General features: G+C 38.2%; 1 protein-coding gene across 2 annotated transcripts in view; it reads left to right on the forward strand.

Annotated features, from left to right (window-relative positions):
- Positions 1–16,825, forward strand: part of kntc1 (kinetochore associated 1) — a 148,561-nt gene that overhangs the window by 60,345 nt on the left and 71,391 nt on the right. For both annotated transcript variants that reach the window (XM_043715769.1, XM_043715770.1), the window contains exons 31-38: positions 1,714–1,830; positions 2,661–2,733; positions 2,815–2,882; positions 6,107–6,393; positions 6,653–6,825; positions 8,434–8,531; positions 11,178–11,322; positions 13,206–13,262. In XM_043715769.1, coding sequence (XP_043571704.1) covers positions 1,714–1,830; positions 2,661–2,733; positions 2,815–2,882; positions 6,107–6,393; positions 6,653–6,825; positions 8,434–8,531; positions 11,178–11,322; positions 13,206–13,262 — 1,018 coding nt within the window. The remainder of the gene's footprint in view (positions 1–1,713; positions 1,831–2,660; positions 2,734–2,814; positions 2,883–6,106; positions 6,394–6,652; positions 6,826–8,433; positions 8,532–11,177; positions 11,323–13,205; positions 13,263–16,825) is intronic.

Genomic DNA, 16,825 nt, shown 5'->3' on the forward strand with positions numbered 1-16,825 from the left:
TCTGCTTTGGACTGGTTTGAAGCAGTTTAGCTGCTAAAATACTCAAAACTGTACTCAACATATTATACCATGCATCCTCACACTCTGCTTTCTGTAAGGACACCATTTCATTCTGATGTTAACACCTTCCACAGGGGTTCCTCAAGAATCATGCACTTTTTTCCTCGACCGAAGATGTCTCATTACTTTGATCGACAGGACCTTTAACCGTTGACCCATTTTCTGCAATTCTGCCCTCACCCCTTCTCCTCCCTTCATAATAACAATAAGGTCCTCCTGCTCCTCACCTTTCCATTCTACTGGCCTCCGCATCCAAAGGATCATGACCTGCCATCACGACCTCCAGTGAGATGCCATAAGCAGATGCATATTCACTTCATCTCCCCTGACTGCATTCCTCAGTGATAGTTCTCTCTGCCTCAGCCTGGTTCACTCCTCCTTCACTCCCAAGACTTCTCATCAACCCCATGGCACCTTGCCATGCAACTCTTGCTCATTTACACATCTTCCAGATTAAGCAATGGTTTACCTGAACTTCACTCAATCTAGGCTACAGTATTTACTTCTCTTAATATAGTCTCCTCTCTACTGGGAGATGAAATGTGGACTGGATGACTGCTTTGCAGAACACCTACACTCTGTCAGTAAAAATGACTTCGACCTTCCAGTTGTCTGACACTTCAACACACAACTGTGCTCACTGCCTGACATTTCTCTCTGGGGCTCAATGCAGTGCTCCAGTGAGACTCCACACAAGCTGGAAGAGCAATATCTCTTCTTTCATTTAGTACTTTATAGCCTTCAGGACTCAATATTGAATTTAATAATCTTAGAGCATGGCTACTTCCTTCCATGTCTATTGCCCACCTCCAAACCTCGGGTCCTGTCGTTTTTCAGCACAGCCAACCCATTTTCACTCACAGGTCAACCCCTTGATAACTTATCTCACTTTTCTTTCCTGGCTTACTGTACCAATTCCTTTGTCTGCCTAATTTTTTCTCTCTGTCACTGTACTCCCTCTCCACCTACCTGCTCCCTCCCTGCCATTAGCATAAGTACCATTTGTTTCCTCTCATCAGTTCTGAAGACAGGTCACTACTCAAAACGTTAATTCTATTTTCTGTCTCTACAGATGCTGCAAAACCTGCTGAGTTTCTCCAGCAATTTCAGTTTTTGTGTGTTTCGGATTTCTAGCAACTGCAGTTTCTTGTTTCATTTAATTAGCTGCTGTCTTACATGTTCCAAGTTGTTTTTCATATGCTTTTTTTAAACTTGAGAGGAATTGTGATAGAGAGACAGAAGAGAAGAAGAGCTTTCAGTATCTGCGCTGTTGTCCATCCATGTTGCTTTTCGTGTCCTTTGCTCAAAGGCTGCTCTTGAGACACTGTTCATTTTCGTAGATTCTGTTTTAGTGTGTCATTTTTTCATCCTAAGCTGAGCAAATGTGGGTTTGCAAGAAACTTATCTAGCCTAATTTCTTTGAAGAAGGATATTTTCAATTATACCTTTTTGCAATATTTCTCCAGACAGGTATCTTGAGGCTTTTAATGTTTAAACTTTATCTTGGCTAGTCTATTGCTTGAGTTCCCTAATCTTCTCTCCTGTTTCATCCTATCTTGATGTCCAAAGTAATTATCCCTAAGTCTTCATCTGGTACTTTATAAATTGAAAAAGCAATGACTAAATATGCATGCCTTTTATCCTTTTTAACAGCAAGATAGCTGCCTGAATTTGCTTAAGTGTCTTACATTGGAGGAAGCTGAGAGCACCATTATGCGTTTAATTACCTGGGCACAGGTGAAAATCCAAACTCAGCCTGAACATCCTGAGGTAAGATCATGATGATCATTCTTTAGGAAATATCATCTTCTGTTTTTAGTTGATGGAATAAAATTAGCACGCTGATTATAAGAAAAGTGCTTTACCACTCTTTCAATTCTGCCTTGAAGCCAGGCCACCAAACATTGCTTCACACTAACATCTTCATTTAGACATGCCTAGATGGACACTGTAAATCTTCAAGTAATAATTCTCTTCCTGGCCCAGGAAAGACCACTCTCAGTCCCAAAGGAAAATACAAAGCAAATTGAATAGAATTTCATGCCTTTGATTCTATGTACTTCAGAAACAGTCATCCTTCCCTTCCACCCAGAAGGCATTGGTTGCTGGCTGGGATATGGTGCCATGATTGATAACAGTTCTCTGCTACCTTGCTCTACCTTTTATCCAATTTGAGCTTTGCTGAGCATTGGAAAGATATTGGAAGATGGTATGTGCAGTAACTCAGATTTGTATCTTCACACAGTCTTTGCAACATGAATGCACATATACTTTCTGAGAAACTCTACGTAACAATCCAGAGATATAAGTACAGATGATTTCACAAATCTAGCTGAAGCTATTGGTAGCATCCCCTACTGCTGTTCTGACTATTCTGAAAATCTGTTTATTTTTAAAAAAGCATAGATAACCAAGAATCATGAAACAGGAATAAACCATTTAACCCTGCAAGTTTTTCCAATCATGCATCTGTGACCTGTCTCAAGAAACTTCACTTTGCCACATGTCACTTAATATCTGTGGTTAACAACAATCTATTAAAAGTATTTATAACAACTGTATGACTTATGTTGATTAATTTGATATTGCTTATATTTTAGTGGAAAAAGCATCTGGTGTCAATTGCAAAGACAATGGTGGCGATGATTAAATTTTTGCTGAGGAGTCAAAAGGGTAATTTTTCTATTGTCTTAGACATGTTTAGTTAATATTAAATTTACATTGTAATAAGACAAGATATGTTTTGCATTTCAGGAAATACTTTACAAAAGGAAACCTACGAAAACCTTTTAAATAAATTTGAAACAATTGCAAATTTACAGGTAATTATTCTGTAATACTGTTGAATGTATGCATCAAAGTATTTGGATTTACTAATCTAAATTTAACTGAAGTTCTGCTCGAAAATTTCAATCAAATTTCTAGTGATCAAAACTTATTGGAAAACTCCAGAGGGTTCAGCACAATATCACTCAGGCACCATTTGCAAATGATCAAAACTAATATGATAGAATGTATTGTTGAAGTTGACATTAAGGTATCTATTTTGATATTAATGTATAATATAGATACAGGCTGAAGACAATTCATTTATGCTAACCATGGCTAACTTGGAGTATGAACTCTGATGCAAGTTGCCCAAAGTGAACACTTGTATCATGGTATTGTTGTGGCTTGCAATTTTATCTGTGTATTTATGAAGTTGTCTTTCCATTGTCTCAGACTATCCCAAGGCATTTAGGGTCACCAAACTTTTGAGTGAAGTCACTGTCTGAACTTGAGAGAACAGAGAAAGCATTGCAAGGGCCCATAAATGTTCACTGTGGGGAGATGGTGATCAGTGCTAATGAGAAATCAGGCTGGTATTCTGGTGACATGGATTCAAATCCTAACATCGAAGATAATGAAATTTGCTTAGTATTGGGAAGGAAATCTAATATCCCTACCTAATCTGGTCAGACCCACAAGAATGTGGATCTTAACCGCTCTCTGAAATGGCCTAGAAAGGCACTAAATATAAACTACAATGAAGTCTAAGCAAAGCAATGGAATTGGAGAGATTACCTGACAGCAACGTAGGCTTCAGAAGCAACAGTGGCAAGCACAGTCCTGTCACCCCTCCAAACCAAAATAAATTGTCCTGGGAATCATTAATATTGACTCCAAACACCGTGAAATTTCATTGCATCTGATCAAATGTGGGCAAAGTAATGTCCTGCTGATTACCATGCACCGTCCTCGCCTCAGCAGAAGAATAAACTCCGCGTTGAACACGACTTAGAGAAAGCACTGAGTATTAGTTCATTCTAGTGCTAGCAAAAAGCTGCTGAAGGCACTGAATCCTACAATAGGTATGGGTTCTGATGACAACATTCCAGCAGTAGGACTGAAGACTTGTGTTCTGGAACTAACCATGCTCGCCAAGCTGTTCCAGTACAACTGCAACACCAGCACGTACCCAATGTTATTGAAAATTGCCCAGGTACGTCTTCAACACAAAATGTAGGATAAATTCAACCCAGTCAATTACCAACTCAGTGTACTCAAAGTGTTGCAAGGGGCCGTCAATAATGATAAGCAGTACTTGCAAAAGAATAGCCTTCTCACTAATGCTCTCTTTGGCTTCAGGGCCATTTGGCACCTGACTTGATTATCCCCTTGGTCCAAGCATGGACAAAGAGCTGAACTGCAGAGGTTAGGTGGGAGAGGTTGTCCTTGACTTCAAGGTGGCCTATGACTGAATATAGCATCAAGGAGTCTGAGCCAAATCGAGTTGGTGGGAATGAGGGAGAAATTTGTCTGTTGGTTAGTGTCATACCAAACAAAGGTTGCTGGAGGAAGAACGCCTCATCTTCCACCTCGGAACACTTCAACCCTGGGGCATCAATGTGGATTTCACCAGTTTCCACATTTCCCCTTCCCCCACCTCACCCCACCTCCAACCTTCCAGCTCAGCACCGTCCTCATGACCTGTCCTACCTGTCTATCTTCCTTTCCACCCATCCACTCCACCCTCCTCCCTGACCTACACTTTCATCCTCACCCCCATTCACCCATTGTACTCTTTGCTACCGTCCCCCATCCTCCTCTCTGACCTATCAAGTCCATCTCCACCCCATTCATCTATTATACTCTATGCTACTTTCTCCCCACCCTCCTCTCATTTATCTCTCCAATCTGCAGGCACCCTGCCTCTATTCCTGATGAAGGGCTTTTGCCCAAAATGTCGATTTTCCTGCTCCTCGGTTGCTGCCTGACCTGCTGTGTTTTTCCAGCACCACTCTAATCGAGACTATGGTTTCCAGCATCTGCACTCCTTGTTTTTACCCAGAAACTGAACTGGACTAACCAAATAAATACAGTGTTGCAAAAGTAGATTGCAGGCGAAGAATTTTGAGATGAATAACACCCCTCCTGTCTCCACAATGCCAGTCTACTATCGACAATACACAAATCAGGAATGTGATGAAATACTGTTCCATTGCCTGGATGAGTGCAGCTTTAACAATACTTAAGCTGCTTGACACCACACACAACAAAGCAACCCATTTGATCGGCACATCAAATGCCACCTTCAACATTCACTCCCTTCACATATGCATGGTGGCGGCTGTATACCATCCACAAAATACACTGTAGTAACTCATCAAGGCTCCTTTTATAGCACCTTCCAAACCATGACCTGTCCTACCTGGAAGGATGATAGCCATAGATGCACAGGAACACCAACACTTGCAAGTTCCCCCTCAAGCCACAAACTACCTTAACTTGGAGTCATGGAGATGTACAGCACAGAAACAGACTCTTTGGTCCATGCCGATCAGATATCCTGAAGTAGTCTAGTCCTATTTGCCAGCACTTGGCCCATATTCCTCTATACTCTTCATATTCATGTACCCATCCAGATACCTTTTAAATATTGTAATTGTATCAACTTCCACATTTCCTCTGGCAGCTCATTCCATACACGACCCATCCTGTATGTGAAGAAGTTGCCCTTTAGGTCCCTTTTAAATTTTTCCCCTCTCATCTTAAAACTGTATCCTCTAATTTTGGACTTGGAACCATGTCACTTCATGGGTCAAAACCTTGGTGTTTCCGTTTTAATAGCATGTGTTTTCCGAAGGACTGCAGCTCACCACCACTATCTGTAGGACACTTCAGGATTGACGATGAATGCTGGTATAGCCTACGAGTGAAGTTTTTGAAAATCTGTCTTCGTGATGATTGAAGGTTAAATATTGGCCAGCACAGCAGAACTTATTTCTATATTAAGTAATAACATAGACCTTTTATATTCATCTGGGTGATAAAACAAAAAATATCAAATGCATATTTCATTCAAAAGATGGCACCTCTGTCAAACAATACTTCATATTGCACTAAAATATCACTTTCTGTTTGAAGATCATGTGTTCAAGCCCTAACCCGAAATGAGACAGCTACCACTTACCTAAGATTATTACTTAAAACATTACATTTCTATAATTTGTATATTTTGACTTTATATTTTAGTTAATGCTAATCTTCTATCCTTGGTTTGCAGGAGTACTTTGACACATTTATTTCTCTGAAAGAGTATGAGAATTCTAAAGTGCTTTTGAAATTGTATGAAGGCCAACTTCAAGCATATGCAAGTACATGCTTTAACTTCAGTATAGAAAAGGACCTAGATTGTTCTCGTGGCTCAAACATCAATGTGAAGATTCCTATTGGGACCAAATTATACAAGTTGTCTCTCCTGTTCCAAAATTCAGAACAAGATATATTTTCGGAACTTGCAATGAGGGCACTTTCTGATGGGAATATAGGCGAGACAGTGAATCTTTGCAGGTAGGAATTATTGAAGCTTTGGTATAGGAACTATCTGTTGCTCATACTTGGCTAAATTGTCTGATGTGAGAATGGGTTACTGTGTTGTGCATAAATCAATCTGCCTTCTTAATTGTTATATGAAAAGTGAGGTTTAGAATGTTGTTTTGTAAGCTAATGATGTTTGACAGATAGAAATGAAACATAATTAAATGATTTTAAACATAATTAAGTACCACAAGTATTTTTATTTTATCATTATTTCCTATCCTATTTGCAGTGAACTCTATGGGCAGCACAAAAACAGTAAGACTGGTCGAGTATTGTTCCACGTGGCACAGAAATTGTGTCAGATGTTGGAGGCTAATGTTCCCATGATCATTCCAACTGGAATGAACTTGCCTGCTGTGATTTATGAATTGGCCTGCCAAGCCGTCACTATCTGCAGCACTGGTAATTTCTTACTAAGAAGTTGCTTTTAACTCTGCTGTTCTGATGTCTAATTTTATCATTCATTTTCTTACATTTGAGTATAATTTATTTTTGCTGGGACTTAGAATGAGTTATTTTAAACTTAAAAGATAAGAATTTCATTTTGCCTGGAAACATTCAATTTTTATTTAAGCAGCAATTGTGCTAGTCTCAAAGTTATTTTGGCAATAGAATATTGCAACAGTATCTAAAAAATATGAATTCTTTGTAATTTAATATGAAATGGCATTTTCTATAATTGTTTAATATTCAAAGTCACTGTCCAAAGTCAGGTTTTAATTAAGGATAAAACTAGCTTATTGAAAATACTCAAGACCGTAATTGAAAATTACTATCTATTTATACCAGTGAGGATTTCTGTTTGAGCATATCATATCAACAATTCTACATTCTGGAAGTTCGATATTTAAAATTCTTCTTTAAAATGTATATGGTCACTATTTGGAGTACAAAGGAAGTTTTTGAGGATTAGTAGTTGCAGGTGTAGACAATTCTGCAAAAATCAAGTATTTTATCAGGAAGGAAGAAAAATATTCATTCTACTATGCAGCTATAAACATGTTGCAGAAAAGTGAAATGGGAAAATTGAACCTGGAGGTCAGTATGACATTCACATAAGAATTAATGTAACCTGAGAGTTCCTGTTGAAATGTTGGTGATATGGTGGCAGAAACAATTTTTGCTTGATTCAATTTGAGTAAGTTAATTGAATTTTGACACATTCCCTTTTAGAAAAAAATCTTGGCATGTACAAAAATGAAGACTTAAAGACACTTTTCTGTTGATGATAAGAGTACTCATGCGTGATGTATTTTCTTAATTTAGAGGTGCTGTCATAAAAGTGCCCTTCATGTTATTTCTCTTCCTTCCCACCAACCCCCCCCCAACTTTATGTTGGCTTAGGAAGTGACCTCACAGCTTTGAGTAATGTCCTGTTATCTATGTTGCAATTTGTATCCCAGTGCCCAGAACACATTTGTTTAAAAAAAAAGAAAAGCAAACTTTTGGCCTCTGCTATTTATGCTTTGGTTCCAGCAAGAGAAAATGTATGAAAGTAGTTGAATTTAGAAGGTCTTTAACTTTCTTGTACTCCTGTTGTGTCGCAGTTTATATCTCACATCGAGAGCTTTGAAGGAATCATAATTATGGACCTTGCTCTTACCTGATTCAGTACACAGTGCATTGATACATACACCGGTTCTGGATTAGTGGTGCTGGAAGAGCACAGCAGTTCAGGCAGCATCCAAGGACCTTCAAAATTGACGTTTCGGGCAAAAGCCCTTCATCAGGAATAAAGGCAGTGAGCCTGAAGCATGGAGAGATAAGCTAGAGGAGGGTGGGGGTGGGGAGAAAGTAGCATAGAGTACAATGGGTGAGTGGGGGAGGGGATGAAGGTGATAGGTCAGGGAGGAGAGGGTGGAGTGGATAGGTGGAAAAGGAGATAGGCAGGTAGGATAAGTCCGGGATGCATTCACATTTTGCACGATAGGTCTACTCTCAACCTACTTCATTTCCTTGACTGAAATATTACAGATGCATTACAATCTAATTTTCCATGTGCTTTTACAGATATTTTACTTGACTGCGAAGAATTGTGTAAAAACACTCGTGCTGCTATGGATGTTTATAGACAGTGCCTAATTGATGATTATGGATTTAGAACAAAGGTAAGTTTTGATTGTGCTATATAAATGTTTATTGTTAACAATTTACATGTGAAAGAATAATTTCTAAATATTGCATTATATATCAAACATATTTCCTATGCCATCAGACTTTTTGTTGCAGTGAAGATAGTTTTGAGTATTTACATAGTTTCTTAGTTTTTTAAAGAAAAGGAGGATGTTGCATCCTTAGATGGACAAAGCTTCACCATATCAGAAGAAGAATATTGTATGTTACGATGTACAATACGGCTATCTTCATAAAACACCATGGGATACAGTCACTACGAAACAATTGGAGTTAGACAGTTGTTAACAGACTCATTGGGCCAAATTGTCTCTTACTGTGCTGTGTATTCTATGTAATTGCATGTCTTGCACATATAAACACTGAAAACAAATATTTTCTGAAAATCCAATTTCCTTTTTGAGCAACCCCATTGAAAACTATTAATCTTTTTAGTCTGTATACAAATATATGAACATGTTACATGCACTTTCTTTGAAATACATCACGTTTCTTATGTTGTGTGTCTTGGCAAAATCATTGCTAAAGTTTTTTTCTAGCTGATTCATATGAGAACTTTCTTTGAGTTAATCTGTATGTAGATATCTTAATTTTTATAAGCTACGGCGACCAAATTCGCTGATGTGACTAACACTTATAACAAAGTCAATAACTTAATAAGGATTAAAAGTAAGTTTAATTTAGGATTTGTAAGATTTCCTTGGATAAACTGTATCCATTTACCCTTCTATAAATCTCTCATTTTATTAAGAGAGTGGGAGACCAGTGATATGTTGGGATCTCTTTAAGATCCATGTTTCTGTCTTTGTGGTTTGGAATATATTTCTACCAAATAACTGTGGGATCTTCGCTGTCATGGTTTCAGAAAGTATCTTTTTGTGCAATATTCCACGAGTTTTAAATTAAGTTTGGAGCCAGGCTCAAAACTATGTTAAGATCCTGGACCAGACAGTCAACATTATGTTAATGCCTGGCTCGGGACAAGTAACTTTTTAAAAAAATTGTCGACCAAGTGTGAAATTCAGAGGTAATAAAAATTAAAGTAATGGACAATTTGGGTTTGGCTGCATCTGTGGCGAGAGAAACAGAGTCAATGTTTTCAGTCCAATATAACAGAACAGATCGAAGGGATTTACTAAGAGAATTTGATCAGGAGATTCCACAGTTTTGAATTTAAAAAAAGTAAGCTTTAGTGTACAACGTTAAAACAGTAATGCAATATACAATAGAGGTACAACTTGTATTCTAACATCCAGAATTAACTTGATAAATATGGGAAGTAGACTGTGAGCACCTCACAATGCATACAAATAACAAGTGCAATAAAGGTAGATCTTAAGATCAATTCCATAGATTTCTCAGAAACATCCCCTAAAAAGATGTCAACAGCATGGTGAGCCATCAAATCTCATTAAACTTCACAAGGTATTACAATTCTTTGCTTTTGCTGATCTGCTCTTGAAAGTCCTCCTTAAACCACTCTGTCATGGTCTGCCTCAACAATTGCTTCTGTTCTGGTCAATCACCTTCCTTTGTGAATGGCACTTGCAATTCAGCCTAACTTTGGTATCCTGTCTGGGAGAGATGTAATTGTGTAGAGCTGCAGGAACTGAGGTAGTTTGCCAGTAAAATGCTGCCTTACCTGATTTTATTTATTATCTGGTCCAAAATCTGGGAATATCTGAAACTTAGCACAGTCTTGGCCCTGTGACTGCTGATTTGAAATCCTCTGTCTGTAAAAGGCGTTCACTGATCATGGTGAATTTTCCTTTGCACTGGGAGCCTGAACACAGATTAGGTGATAATACTGCAGAACGACAGACTTCAATTTGCAAGAATGACCCTAAGCTTCTAATTGCTTGCTATTTTAATTTTTCAGTCCTGATCCCTCTCTGACCTCTTTCTGTCTCCTTTAATACAAATATAAGCTTGAAAAAAAAGCATTTCTGCTTTTAATGGACTCCTTGAGGAGAAAAGAGAATTTGAAACAGCAACGAATCTTTGAGAAGTAACTCTTCCTCCTCTTTCTGTCAAATGGGATATTGTTGTTTTGAAACTGTGACACTCCCTCCTCCCCCAGTTCTAGTTTCCCCAAAAGGGGAAATATCCGCTTGGCATCTACTCAAATCTCAGCAGTATATTTTACATTCCAACAAGAACAACTCTTGTTCCTCTAAACTCCAAACTTTCATCATAAAACAAACCTCTTCATTTCAGAAGCCATCATAATGAACTTTCTTTAAGCTGTTTCCGGTGCAAGTGTGTCCCTCCATAAGTAAGATGATCAAAACTGTGCACTATTTCATCGATGTTAGAGCAAAACTAACCTTCATTTAATAACTGTCTTGTATTTAATTTAAACTATCTTTTAAACTAAAAAGTTTGAAATTTTCCAGATTTGATGAAAGATCATCATCCTGAAAAGTCAACTTTGTTTTTCCTCTCCATAAATGCTGTCTGAATTGTTGACTTGAGTGCTTCCAGCATTTTCTGCTTTATAATCTCAGATTCCCAGCATGTGCAGTATTTTGCTTTAGTCCTTTTCTTGTTTAATAAGGAGTAAGAATTTTAAAACTTTGTAAATTGTTAGATTATTAAAGTGTGTACTTTTGTTTGAGAAGGTGACAACTTTGGAAACTGACAAAGACCCCTACGATGAGTGGACCTTTGAAGATTACTTCACAGAAGATGGCATTGTTCTTGATCACCTATCAGTGATGCCTGTGATGTATGAAATTACAACTTCGTTTGTGTCCTATTCTCCAGGTATAGTAACTGATTGTAGAATCTAGATTTCTAAAAATCTGATTTGTTTTCATTTTATTCAGCTTGTTTTGATGTCAAATTTAATCCTGATTTTTAATGTCAGAATAATGGTAAGAATAATGATGTTGGTTCTTATTTGTCTATTAATATAAATATCTCTATTGAATGAGGAGCAAATATGCAACTAAACAATATTATCCAAAATTGCTGTCCAAGTTGCACCACGATGTGGTTAGCTTTGTGAAAACAATATTTCACATTTACACGCAGTGATGTACTTTGATTGCTGAAGTTGCTATATTAGTATGGCAGCTGAGAACAAAACTCTCCTCATAATTGAGTCTTGTTATATCATGGATATCTATCCTTTTATGTAATAATTGTTAACTATTGCCTGTCAACCTCTCTGATCCTGAACATTAACTAATAAAATTGTGAGGTCATGTTCCTTCAGACGCAACTTAAAAATTGAATATATTTTGTATTTTAAAGTAGAGTATCCATTTCTCCCCTTATCCAGTCAGTCTTTATTTCCCTTTCTGTATCTGATTTTTTACATTAAATTTCCTTCTTGGTCCTTTGTATTTCTCAATCCTTCTGTGTGATTTTGTGTTTAAGTGCTGACAGTCAATTACTGTGTTTGCTAGGCCCTGGATGTCCTTTGACCTTGGTTGCACCATTATCATCTTACCATGAGTCCACAAGACATAGGGGTAGAAGCAAGCCAATCAGCCCATTGATTCTGCTTTGCCATTCAATGACTTATAGCTGATCTGATAATCTTCCACTTTCCTGCCTTTCTCTATAACCCTTGATTCTATTACTGCTTAAAAATCTGTGTATCTCATCCTTGAATATACTGAACAAACCACCCTCGACAGTCCACAGTGTATCCAATCTGTCATGTCCCTAAGAATCTTGTATGTTGCAAGGAGGCCAGGCCCAATCTACACAACCTTGCCTTGTAAGACAATCCCTCCATACTCAGGATGAGCCTATGAATCTTCTGTGAACTGCTTCTAAAACTTCAGTTTTCCAGCCATGGCCTGACTAGTACCGTCTATAGTTTCACAAGGCTTTTCTGTTTTTATACTTAACTCCCTTTGAAATAAAGGCCAGCTTAGTCAAAAATATTCCATTTAATTTAAGGAAAGTTAAAAATTTAATGTGCTATGTGAAGGTTGCAAATCATTATTGAAATCATCTTGTTTCCATCTGCACAATTTCTCCACTTAAGGAGTGGTGAAAAATTCAGTTACTATATTTATCTATTAACTAGATTAGTTCTTTAAAAATTTTGATCAAATTGTTCAGACATGTTAAGATACTCCAGGGCAAGTGTGATGTGAACTAGTTCTAAACAGCTGTTCATTAATCGATTTTGTTCTAGAGAGATCTAAATAAATATGACATCAATGAAGAAATTCTGTTAAAATTAGTTCAACAAACTACAGCTACAAGAAGCTGAGTTACAATCTGTGTCTTCCCAGGATATTTTGTATATTAATAAAATTGTAGAAATGTGTAGTAATATTTAGAATTTAAAATATAAAATGAGCAACAGCTGAGATTTTACTTTATCCTTTTAAATTCTGAGATTAATTTTTATTCACTTGTAACCCACTCCTTGTTGTAAATCTAAACTGTTGCATAGATATTATGCTAATTTGTATTCAGAATGAAGTGTCACATGCCATATGCTGCTTGTTTGCCAATCTACTGTTGCCTAGCAACTATTAAAAGGTGTTAAAGATTCTGTGAGTCATATGAAACAACGTGTAATGAACAAACCGTATTGTAATATTGGTAACGTGAAGATTTAGTATGCAATCTTAAAAATATCTACTTTACTATCTGTTTAACACAATTCTTATTTTATGCAGATAAAAAACTCTATCCATTGGACTGCGTTGGCTTGCCAATGCGCCCAAGTATAGCAGGTATTTATATAGTTATCTGAATCTAATGAAATCAACATTTATACATGGGAAATTTGGAATATCATATAATTGCTATGAGGTATGACACAGTAGTTTAGGTCCTCCTCTTTTACCTTTCGGATTCAGTAACTCAAAGCTCCTTTTGAGAGCAACCTCCAAACATACACCTTCAACCATTGTAAGGTCAACGACAACAGAAGCATGGGGGCATCACCAACCACAAGTTCCTTTTCAAAAGCACACTGTACTGACATGGAATTATATTGTTGTTCTTGGCTGTCATCAGGTGAGAATCTGGAACACCCTCCCTAAATAGTATGCGTGTACCTGCAGTACATGGATAACAGTAGTTCATAAAGCATTTTCACACTCACCCTTCTCACGGCTAATTTGGGATGAGCAATAAATGCCAGTGAATTTTTAAAATGGAATTTTTCAAAAAGTCCAGCTTAGATGAATGGGTTGAAGCCTCCCCATTAGAGTAAGAATCTATGTAAAAATATTTTGGAAAATCTTAATTCCTGTTTATGGACAAATATTACTTGTAATTAGTAAAATTTTGCTATGTCACTCTAAAGTAACAGGATGGTTGACTTAGAAAGTGGGAAGGTATAACTCCTGCAGTAAAGACTTTACTGAGTTTTGAGAAGATTTTTAGCTCGGGTTGAGGTTCTAGATATAAGTTTGCTCGCTGAGCTGGAAGGTTTATTTTCAGACGTTTCATCACCATACTAGGTAACATCTTCAGTGAGCCTCCGGCCGAAGCACTGCTGATGATTCCTACTTTCTATTTATATGTTTGGGTTTCTTTGGGTTGGTAATGTCATTTCCTGTTCTTTTTCTCAGGGGGTAGTAAATGGGATCTAAGTCAATGTGTTTGTTGATAGAATTCCAGTTGGAATGCCATGCTTCAAGGAATTCTTGTGCATGTCTCTGTTTGGCTTGTCCTTGGATGGATGTGTTATCCCAGTCGAAGTGGTGTCCTTCTTCATCTGCGTGTAAGGATACTAGTGAGAGTGGGTCATGTCTTTTTGTGGCGAGTTGATGTTCATGTATCCTGGTGGCTAGTTTTCTGCCTGTTTGTCCAATGTAGTGTTTGTTACAGTTCTTGGAAGGTATATTGTAAATGACATTAGTTTTGCTTGTCTGTATAGGGTTTTTACAGTCTATTAGCTGCTGTTTTAGTGTGTTGGTGGGTTGGAGAAATGGATAAGACCGACTTCCAGAAAATGCGACCAGTTGGATCCAATGCACCACGCTTCTACGGACTACCCAAAATTCATAAGCTAGGAGTCCCTCTCAGTTCCATAGTCTTGCTCCTGGAACACCAGCTGACAGATTGGCCAAGCTAGTGGACCTATGCCTTACCATCCACTTCAACTTCAACAACAAAACCTACAGACAAACCAACGGAAAACACATGGGATCTCCGATATCAGCGTTTTTAGCAGAGGCAGTAATGCAGAGACTCGAACAAACAGCTCTGCAACGATCCAACCCAAACTTTGGGTCCGCTACGTGGATGACACTTTTGTCATCACTAAATGAAACAAATTAGAGGAAACCTTCAAGACCATCAATAATACCCTTACCAGCATAAAATTCACTAAAGAGGAGGAAAACAACAACAAACTGCCATTCCTGGATGTCACAGTAGAGCAAACAGCCAATGGGGAATTTCAAACCAGCATTGATAGGAAAACAACACAAACGGACCAAATATTGAACTACAGAAGCAATCACTCCAACATCCACAAACTAAGCTGTATCAGAACATTATTTCAACGAACCACCACACACTGCAACACAGAGGAACTGTGCAGAGCAGAGGAAAATCACCTATACCAAATATTGAACTACAGAAGCAATCATTCCAACATTCACAAACTAAGCTGTATCAGAACATTATTTCAACGAACCACCACACACTGCAGCACAGAGGAACTGTGCAGAGCAGAGGAAAATCACCTATATAGTGTATTCAAAAAGAATGGATACCCAGTGAACACAGTCCGCCAATTTCTCAGCAACTAACCCAAACAAGCAGACAAAATGCGTCCAGAAACCCGAGCCACTCTCCCCGACATCAAACACATCTCAGAAATGACTCAGACCCCTTGGCATCATGATAGCCCACAAACCCACCAACGCTTTAAAACAGCTGCTACTGAGCTTGAAAGACCCTAAACAGATAACAAGCAAAACTAATATCATTTACAAAATACCTTTCAAGAACTGTAACAAATACTACATTGGACAAACAGGCAGAAAACTAGCCACCAGGATACATGAACTTCAACTAGCCACAAAAAGACATGACCCACTCTCACTAGTATCCTTACATACAGATGAGGAAGGACACCACTTCGACTGGGACAACACATCCATCCTAGGACAAACCAGAGGCAACCACGAGAATTCCTCAAAGCATGTCATTCCAACTGGAACTCTAGCAACAACCACATTAAAGAGTAACAAAAAGACACGGTACTGGGCTAATGGTCGGATACTTGGTAGTGTGGATGAGCAGAGGGATCTTGGTGTCCATGTACACAGATCTTTGAAAGTTGCCACCCAGGTAAATAGTGCGGTGAAGAAGGCAATTGGAGAAGAGAAGGTTTAGGGGTGACTTGATAGAGGTGTATAAGATGATTAGGGGTTTTGATAGGGTCGACAGTGAGAATCTTTTTCCACTTATGGAGTCAGCTATTACAAGGGGGCATAGCTTTAAATTAAGGGGGGGTAGGTATAGGACAGATGTTAGGGGTAGGTTCTTTACTCAGCGAGTCGTGAGTTCATGGAATGCCCTGCCAGTAGCAGTGGTGGACTCTCCCTCATTATGGGCATTTAAGCGAGCATTGGATAGGCATATGGAGGATAGTGGGCTAGTGTAGGTTAGGTGGGCTTTGATTGGCGCAACATCGAGGGCCAAAGGGCCTGTACTGCGCTGTATTCTTCTATGTTCTATGTTCTATTAACTGGGATCCCATTTACCACCCCCCGAGAAAAAGAACAGGAAATGACGTTGACACTGGAAATGACGTCACAATAGGAAATAGCATCACCAACGCAAGGAATCCCAAACATATAAATAGAAAGCGGGCTACACCACCAGTGCTTCAACCGGAGGCTCACTGAAGATGTTACCCAGTATGGTTACGAAACATCTGAAAATGAACCTTCCAGCTCAGCGAGCAAACCTACATCCAATGAAGATTTTCTAAATCTTTCTTTTGTCCCTATCCTGTAGTTAACATTTTTTTGAGATATTTCCATGAGGTCTTGTGCTATTTTGGTCGAGTTGCCATCAAGGAGGTATGAGCACATGCACTGTGTATAAATAGGCTATTTCACTGTTGAGGGGTATTGCAACTAAGCCTAACACTGTTTGTTTCTTTGTGGGGAGAATGATCCTTTTCCAACCAGAGAAAGTAACCGAGTGATCATCCATGTCTCATGTTAAGTTAAATAAACTATAAAATCGAATGATCAAATGATCTTTAAATTCAAGGCAGATTCTATTACTAGAGATTATTGAAAATTTGCTGTAAATGCAGCAATAT

This window comes from Chiloscyllium plagiosum, chromosome 25 (genome assembly GCF_004010195.1).
Source record: "Chiloscyllium plagiosum isolate BGI_BamShark_2017 chromosome 25, ASM401019v2, whole genome shotgun sequence".
Taxonomy (NCBI): domain Eukaryota; kingdom Metazoa; phylum Chordata; class Chondrichthyes; order Orectolobiformes; family Hemiscylliidae; genus Chiloscyllium; species Chiloscyllium plagiosum.